Source organism: Protopterus annectens, chromosome 8.part0 (assembly GCF_019279795.1).
Source record: "Protopterus annectens isolate FY-2018-M chromosome 8.part0, PAN1.0, whole genome shotgun sequence".
NCBI classification, from domain to species: Eukaryota; Metazoa; Chordata; order Ceratodontiformes; family Protopteridae; genus Protopterus; species Protopterus annectens.
The window spans coordinates 1,267,255,793-1,267,265,534 of record NC_056741.1 but is presented as its reverse complement, the minus strand read 5'-3'; the positions used below and the strand labels follow the sequence as shown (position 1 = coordinate 1,267,265,534).

Sequence of the window (9,742 nt, the reverse complement as noted above, 5' to 3'; positions counted from 1 at the left end):
TTTTATGAAACTCATGTCTGTCATTAATTAGTAATTTTTATCCTCAATATTTTTCTAGAAAGCCATAAATTTTATGACAGACAGACTAAAAATGTGACTGAAATCAGGGACTTCCTGTGAAATCCGGGACATTTGACAGTTAAGGTATGAAAAGACATGCCTACAGAAGTGATCCTTGTGGAACACAACTGGTAATCCCCAACAAGTTAGACAGATAACCCCCTCACCCTGACTTAATGTACTGTTTTATAACCAATGGTAACAGGTTTTACTACTTGCAGACAGATTTCCTTATGAGGAATAATGTGGAATCCCTTATCAATGTCATGACAAGTAGCATTCACTTTCAGTTCTTCATCAAGTGCTGCTGTTACCTTTTCAGAATAATGCTTTGCAATTCAAAAGACCAGAAGAGCTCCCCCTCATGAAACCCTGCACTTCCATATCTTATAGGTCACTTATGTACTTGTGTATCAGTTCTGTGTGGCTCTGCCCATGATATTGCATAGAACATCAGTAAAGGACATCTTCCCTTATGTCTGTAGCTTTTTTAACAAAAAAAAAACCTTTGTCACAGAACTCTGACATACATCTTTTATTATTGTGAAATTTGACATTTTTTTCGTCAGATATATTCACTATGCCCTTTGGCTTAATTATTTACTGCATTGTTTATGGATAATGCTACATTCACATTTTTTCACTTTCACATTTCTGACATAATTAAAGAATATCTTATTGTTTTCAGGCTTTGAAATCAGGCTTGTCTTCTTACTTGGATAGTTTTGGAAACTAAATACTACATTGTTTTTCTTATCTCTAAATTTTGTGATAAAGATGTTTCATCGTTTACTTGCATATATATGTCTTATCGATTTGTATTCAGACTTGCAGAAGTTAGTAATATTGTAAGAACTCATTGATGATATCCTAACTAAGTTTATTTGGATCACTGAAAACAATATCCCAATCTTTTTTCATAAGTATGACATTTATTGCATTATAATTTCCATTTGTAAAGCCTGGAAGGATGATTTACTTGAAGAAAGAGGTGTTTTTTACTCTTGGCTTAAAGATAATGGTATCATGAGTTACATTAATTGCAGAGGGTATAAACATGTCTGAGGAGCAGAAAGATCCCTTGTCAACAGGATATCTGAAATATTGCCATTCCTTTTTCTCATTTCTTCTTCCAAATTGTTTTGATTAACTTAGTCATTTAATATTTGAGAATGTTTATTTAATATTCACTAGTTTACCCAGACAATGTTTGAGTAAAATCACACATAATTATTGTATTTTCATTGCTTTTTACTTCCTAATGTTTAATCAGTAAATCGTCTTGCTTTCCCGGGACCATAGACAGAAGACTGCTAGCATTAGTGTTTAGAATCAAGTTGTGCTGTTACCACTGTCTGTATTGTACAGGACTGTACTATCCCACACATCGTGAAGTGTGTGTGTGTGTGTGTGTGTGTGTGTGTGTGTGTGTGTGTGTGTGTGTGTGTGTGTGTGTGTGTGTGTGTGTGTGTGCACGCGCGTGTGCAAGTGTGTGTATAGGTGTATTTGTGTATCTGCGATGCACAATTGTGTACAAACATATGTACCACATTTACAATTTAGAAGCTATTTCAACATTTTGTCTGTAATTTGCAGGCTTACATACTTTAAGAAATATGTTGTTACACCTGTACCTTCCTATGGTGTTATGTATCTGTCAAAACAATGCATCGTCAGTGACACAATGACATATATAATAGTGTATATATATATATACATAGAATTGTTCTGTTATGCAGAATTCCCTGCATAAAATTAACTGACTTTTGCCATCTTGTTTTGCTCTGTTTCAGTTTTTTGACCCAGGTCAAGTTCTCTACACCTATGAATCACCAGCTGGATATGGGTTAATAGCGCTACAGATTATCGCCTATGCTTGGTTCTGCTATGCAATTCTAATCACCCTCAAACACTTCCCAGAGAAGCAGGCCTTCTATGCTCCCTTCTTTGCAGCCTACACTCTCTGGTAGGTCATATTCATGTAGGCATGTCTCCTGTTAAGTCAGTAATAGTCTAATGTTAAGTGCTTCGTTCCTTGTTTCAAAGTGTTTTAGTCGAAATAATAGATTTGTGGAAATGTCAAGTGAGTGGTCCTATGTTATCCCATGTTGTTTACCTCCCACCAAGCTAGTATGAAATATAACTATTTATTCAAGTAATTGCTCATTTCTAAATGAATAACTTGCTTGTTTGCTTGGAAAGTTCATACAAGGGAAGTATTTGTCAGTGCTGAGTGTTTATTTACAATGGAGATGGACTACAGCAGCAGTAGTCAAAGCTGTGTAGTCAGCAAAGTAATTAACATGAGGCTGCGAAAATGTGGGAATTTGTTATAGGGTGTCTTGGGGTGATGGTGTGGTAGTGGTAGGTGGGGGGATAATGTTTACCACCTGTCAGTGAGTATGTTATGTTTACAATGCATGACATGAACCAGTGCAGTGCAGTGCTGACTTGGTCACAGTAATGAAGACTACACTGCTAAAAATTAATTAATGGCCCTAACCATGACTCTCTTTGACAACTGTACTATACATTTTCCTAATATTCATTGATGATGATCCTTCACAAAGAAAAGTATTAACAAACATGTATGTCTGCAAGGAAAGTTGGTTTTTGCCTAACAGTTTATAAAATCACAAACTGGCAGTCAATGAAACAGTTTGTCATTGTTTTGGCAATAACAGTTGTGATAGTCACAGTGGTCTGTGAAGACAGCTGTACTGTGAGCTGGGTTTATATTAGACAGAGAGAAAATCCTGGCTGTGGGCCAAACCCCCCAAATACAGTTAACAGCCTGGGCAGTAGAATAGCCAGCACGGGGGATGTGTGCAGCTGATGTTGGCTTGTTCATCCTTCAGGGAAGGGTTGATAGGCATCTTTTACAGGAACAACACTTGTGGTTTAGACTGTTCATACATGCTGCATGTGAGAAGGCTGAGCCTGCCAAGGAAAGTTCTGCTGTCTGGTTAGAGATAGCAGGTATATGGGAGTATGCACTTGCAGCACAAACTAGTATAGCATACATTGCATCATGCCTGCTGGACAGTAGGGGGACATGAGTTTACCAGCATGAATGCAAAGCACTGTTTTTCAGTTCACCATTTATAGCAAATAACATGCCAAAAATGGTGAGCCCAAAACCCATAAAAAATACAAAGAATTCCCTTGCAGTCCCCACCCCAAGGGGGCAAGTCCTTCACCCCCCAAAATTTTATAGGTATGTGTGTGTGTGTGTGTGTGTATATATATATATATATATATATATATATATATATAGATATATATGTATATGTGTGTGTGTGTGTGTGTGTATATATATATATATATATATATATATATATATATATATATATATATATATATATATATATATACATACATAGATACACACACACTGTACAGTCACACCACAGTAAAGAAAAGGGGTACAAACCCTGGAAAGTGCACTGCTGAATTGCACAATGCAATACATTGTGGTGAAACTCACCACAACATTAAATTCTCACTGTAAAGCCACACAGGAAACGTAGCAGTGAAATCATGTAACTATACCAGGGACAGATTAGAAGCAGTAAAATACAATTCTAGCTCTCCACACAATGATGATCCACAGTCCTCAACACTGGCCTCTTGTGACCTAAGTGTATGTTGTTTAATGCCAGGAAGTGGGAACAAAAATTGCTACAGTAGGAGAGGGGAGCATGATGATCACACGGGAGATCAAAAAGAGTTTGCAGAAAAGTAAAAGTAGTTATAGTATTAGTTTAGGATGAAAATAATTCTGATTGAACCAGCTCCATAATGAAGTGGGATCAAGTCCTGTTTACAGCGGGTCTACTTTAAACGAAAGCTGAATCTGTCGAATACCAATCCGTCGACACATAAACAGCGAAACGCAGAAACGTCGAACGCACTAAATAGCGAAATCAGAAATGTTGAATTGTCATAGTTGGCCCGTCTGCAGTATAGCTCCGTAAGGTAAGTGTGCGATAGTTACGGACCTTAGGGTTTGGGTGCAGGTTAAAGTAAGTGCATAGATAGGCAATTTATGTAAGGTTTAGTGTAGGGTTTTGTTAAGTGTATGTGTGTGGAATATTTACTTCGTGTAGGTATAGTTCTGTAGGGTAAGTGTGCAGTAGTTACGGACCTTAGGGTTAGGGAGGGGTTAAGGGTAGTGCATAGATAGTTGTGTATGTGGGGTTTAGTGTAGGGTTACAAGTGGGGTTTTGGTGCTTTAATTTAGGGTTAGTAGTAGGGTTTTGGTTAGTGTATGTATGTGTTTTCTGTTGTTGTGCTTGCATAGGTAGTATGTTACGGGCAGTGGGGTTGGCCGACTATTGCTGTTTCGATGTTTAAATTTTGCGGTTTTGCGTGTTCATTGTTATCGCGTTTCGCTGTTTATGTGTCGACGGATTCGTATTTGACAGATTCCACTTTAGTTTAAGTAAAGTAGACCCGTTTGCAGCACAGGCAGTCTGTCTGAAGTCAGCTAACAGTTTGGGTTTCCATTGAAGGTGGCATAATGAGGATGGGTGTATCCATCCACGAAGGCAGGGTGTGGATGCTTTTACTCAGTGCAAAATCCCTTTAATGAAGGGGCAGCAATGCATGCGATGACCATCAGGGTGCATTTTTAGCCAGCAAGCCACTTAAGTGGTAGTTTTCATTACAGCTACATGGGAGCATGCCCTCACAAGAGGAAAGCCAATTTTATGTGGTAATGTAGGTTATGTGCCCCCTAACCAAGGGAGGGATATGGGCCAATACCTTAAATACTTTTACTGCTAGACGTCCATTGAGGGCATGGATTCCTTATTTGGATCTTCTCTTTTCAGAGAGGAGTTTTTCTCTCACTGGCAACTATACAGGTAGAGTATAAGTGGCAAGTGATTTTAGATGCAACAACATCACCTGGTCTAAATGAACATATATCTTTAGGACCAGTATTGAGATTAAGAGCTGCTAAAATTTAAATATGTAATCTATGTTCATTTTTCATATAAATATTTTACAGCAAACAATTATTTTTGATATTTAGTAAACGTTTTTATATTACAGACATTAGGTTTATTTGTGTATGGGACAGGGCCTTATTTATGTTGAATATGATGTATGAAGTGTGTTTTTCTTTAGGAAAAGTGTGATTGTATTAATTTATGCTTGATTGATTAATGGACATGTGTATTTAATGAGTTGTTTTGTGGTTACTACTCACTCTAAAGATGCCATTTGTATGGTGAAAGCGCTTAGTGTGTGTAGCTGGATTAAAGAAGCTGTTGGATTTGTACACTGTTTTGTGTTTCCTTCCACATTTTACAACTGTACATGTATACACAATACTACAGGGATTGAGAGCACACTGATAGCGCCCCTCCATTGGTGGCCAAATTGGATGTAAAATATTGGGAGATTTAGTCCTCTTAAAGGGAACTCTCCCTCCATTAGGGACTGTTAGGGAGCGTGAGGCATTGGAAAGATTGGGAGCAGGTGACTCATCAGAGCAGAGAGGAAGACCTCATTGCTGGAATTCTGGTGAGGTATCAAGCCACCCTTATGGCTGCCTGGATGACTTTCCATCTGATTGCCATGTGCCCGAACACCAAGGATGCCCATTACAGGAGAAAGAATGAGCTCATCTTTGGTTGGGGAGGCTTGACAATTGGCAGACAGAGGATAAAAAGCATAAAGAAAAAAATAATTCACTTTATGAATATAGACTTTTCCACTCCAAAGTCTCGGCATGGTGTTTATCATAGCAGCTGCATGATCACAAGCATTAAAGCTGTTATCAGGAGAGAAAAAATAGTTATCTCAGAAAGCTAATGTGAACTCTCCTATTAGGCTGAAAATATATTTGCCTGGATTTAAAGAATGACTATCCTCACATTCATGAAATACTCTTGTAAATAGCAGATTGTAATGTGCAGTATGTATACATTATTTTCGAAAGTGGGGTCAACCTTCTATAATTCTGTGAGAGGAGAAGTGGAAAGGTGATAGGGATAGGGTGTTAGGAGATATGTCCTGTGTTGAAGTAGTGGCATTTGGCTTGGATGGAGAGGAGCTTTTTGGGTTACTTTCTAAATTTGGGGTAAGTGTTGATTTCCTTTAGGGTGTTGGGAAGAGCTTGCCAAAGACAAGGTTCCTGAGAGGAGAATGAATGTGCATTGCTGTGGAGTTTGGCTGTAGGGGTAGTGAGAGTTGGTATGGCGTTTGAGTAGTGAATGAGGATTTTTTTCATGAAGTTTAGCTACAAGGGGAAGTAAATGTGTGTAGCTGAACTAGTTTGTAGAGTTGGAATCCTAACTGTAGGTTATATCTTTGTTTTATGGGTAGCCGTTTGGCTTTTTCTAGGGTGATACAGTGATGCTGATAATGAATTGGCAAATGTTGTTGTAGATTGTCTGGAGTGTGGTGCAGGTTTTCTTTGAAGCAGATCTGAAAAAGGACAGTCCATATTCTAGTTGAGAGAATAGAATTATTTTGCTGATAGTGTCTCTGGCTAGTTTAAATTGAACAGGGGAGATTTTTTTTTGGCCCAGAAAAAGAGGGGATTTATTTTTCCTCTCACTGTGTCTATGTAGAAGTAGAAATTTAAAGATTTTTCAAGCCATAATTCTAGGTATTTGAAGGTGGAGGCTTTTTCTGTGGTATAGCTGTTTAAGTCAAAGATAATTAAAACAGTTAGATGCATGGTGAATTTTCTGTGGAGTTTCAAAAAGCATAGGTTTGGTCTTAGATTGATTGAGAAGTATATTATGATTTGGTGGGGGTCATGTAAGTCTGATTGGAGCTGGAATTGAATGTTGGCATGATATTGGTTTGATTGGTAAACAACAATGACATCTGCATAAGTATAAGTGAGAAATGGGGGAGGTCACAAAGAAGTTAGTTAATAAATGTGGAGAACAGGAGGGTGGCAGGAATAGATCCTTGTGCTGCTCCTTTGATAACAGGTGCTGATTCTGATTGAGAGGGCATTTTAAAGGCAACTTATACATACACATGGCTTAACTGAGAATGTTGACCTATTTTTGTACAAAGTACAGTTTTATCAGAAAAATATAGAAAGAGATTATTCCATTAAAATTGTTGAAAATTACATGGCCATCATGAACGAAGGAAGAACAATGATGCATTAACCAAGAAATATAAACAAATTAGCTGTCACCTAAATGATAAAGAAAAACAATGATGGTATCAAAACATCTTTGTAAAAGCAGTGTTGCTTGATAAATCTATAGAAGAAAAAAACTGCTAGAAATATAGTCAAGAGGAACTGGAAATTTCAAGAAGATTTTCCAGAAATAGTAAGCAAAATAAGAGAAACACCAGCTTTTTTTGACTAAGCTTGGAAAAATGTTAGATTACTTCAAAAGGCAGTGGGGTCATAAGAAAAAAAGAATAGTTATTATGAGGCTACAAAGAATATTTAGATGAACAATTAAATTGTATTTTAGAACCTGTGAATATATGTATGAAGTGACAATAATCTAGAGCCAAGGTTTACACCTCTGAGTGGCTAGCCCTGCCACAGTAGTTCTTCCACACCACACACTCACACGCAAACTCACACCTATGTGTGAGTATCATAATACAAGAGGAAAGCAATATATGTTAAATAATTCTAATAAAGTTGCTGTTTTTGTACTATATTTTGCTGGTTGTGTTTTAATACTGCTGATATTTGTATGGTAAAGTGTGATATTTGCATTGGAGGATGTTTTATTGCCTTTTTTGTTTAAACATGTTGAAATGTTTTGCAGTATATATATATATATATATATATATATATATATATATATATATATATATATATATATATATATACATTTTTTTGATAAACATGATGTTATGGAATTCAATATTAAATTCTCATTAAGCTTAATGCTTAAAGATGGCGAACAGTTGATGTGGTTAGTGTTATTGGTCTGTACAATAATGAAGATACATAATCATTTTAACCTGAATGTTTAAACCTAAAGAAGAGCACATTATGATTTGAAAGCTGAAACAATAGTGCCACACTATAGCCAAGAGTTTTTCAGTCAGTGTCAGTTTTAGGCTACAGTATTGAATTTATGTTATTACTTTGATTTGGCAGTTTATGTTACATGGCCTTGATATGAAAAAGTAAATAAAATAATGTTTGTGCCATCAGATGGCTATATGCTACATCTGACTTCTGGAATATCTTTTAAGCTTCCTTATAATAAATCATTCATAGGCTCACAGGATCCTAGGATCATAGGAAGTTACTAGACTATTGGCCTGAGGCCCTTATAAGCCTAGCTAAGAGTTTAGCCCATGTTTAGACAAGTAAGCACCCAAAGCCCCTGTCCAGCAAGGACACAGGTGGAATCCCAGGGGAGTATTTTCTTTTTCCCATCCAGTTATCCAGGTTGGGCTTAAAAAGGGATAATGAGGTACTCTGCTTGATGTGGCAAGAGAGTCTATTCCACAGATGGGACAGTCACTGGGACACAAATCTGTCCTGCCAACAAGTCCTACTGATGTCACAGACCAGGTTGAGATCGCACGTATGGGTTACTCGAGTGGAGCTTGACTTGCGGATATGCAGCAGTCCCATCAAGGCAGAGTCTGAGATTGCTTTGTATGCTAGAGAGAGGTCACCTCTGAGGAGTCTGTATGAAACTGAGTAGAGGGACAGGGATTTTAGCCTATCTGTGTAAGCTAGATGTTTGAGGCCCAGGATTCTCCTGGTGAGGAACCTCTGTGGTCTCTCCAGCTGCTGCATGTGCTTTGCAAGGTACATGCCGAAGGGGGCATTGTACTCACTTAATGGCCTTATAAGAGAACAATACAAGGATGTTATGACCTCCTTGTCCATGGATGAGATACCCTTACTTATGAGGTGGGCCATGTAGAAATCTTTCCATAAAACAGAAGTAACATGGTGGTCAAAAGTCAAGTTGCTATCAAACTGGGTGCCCAGATCCCTAACGATTGATTGCATGCTTAGCACATTATTAACATGATAATATGTGGGGACATCACTCTCCCCAAAGGTGGTGATGCATTTTTTGGCATTCACCTTGAGGCCATGTTTCTGGCACCAGTCATTTGTTTGGGTGAGACCCTCTTGGAGGACGTCCACATCAATTGGGGAATTGATGACTGTGCCCAGCTTGCAGTCATCTGCAAACTTGGTCAGCCAAAGCCCACTGATTTTGGCATGCACCTCAGAGAAGTATATGCCAAATAACAGTGGTCTCAGGACCAATCCCTGGGGTACACTGCTCGTTACGGGTCTACTGCTTGAGGTGGCTTCCCCTATTTTGATTAGGTGGGTTCTGTCAGTGAGACAGTTTGCTACCCATCTGGTAACATATGCATTGATTAAAAAAATGGCCCAAACTTCACCAAACCAGTAGAAAAATGTAGAAATTAACTGGACTTCAACTTGAATAAAATACTGCTGTTTTTATTAGTTAAAACACATCACATAAGCGCTTTCATCTCTCATGGATACTTCTTCAGAAGAAGTCTCCATGAGAGATGAAAGCGCTTATGTGATGTGTTTTAACTAATAAACATATGGATTGATGCCTAGTTGAGAGAGTTTATCTATTATGCCTGAGTAGGGAATAGTGTCAAAGGCTTTGGCCAGGTCAAGAGGTCTGGATGAGCAGTGTGCACTGTCTTCCCTTCGTCCATGGCT

The 9,742-nt window shown here is 38.0% G+C and overlaps 1 protein-coding gene across 2 annotated transcripts in view; it reads left to right on the top strand.

The window, feature by feature from the left end:
* The window catches only part of TMEM145 (transmembrane protein 145), a 777,234-nt gene that overhangs the window by 702,469 nt on the left and 65,023 nt on the right, over positions 1 to 9,742 (top strand). For both annotated transcript variants that reach the window (XM_044080786.1, XM_044080784.1), the window contains exon 12: positions 1,854 to 2,026. In XM_044080786.1, coding sequence (XP_043936721.1) covers positions 1,854 to 2,026 — 173 coding nt within the window. The remainder of the gene's footprint in view (positions 1 to 1,853; positions 2,027 to 9,742) is intronic.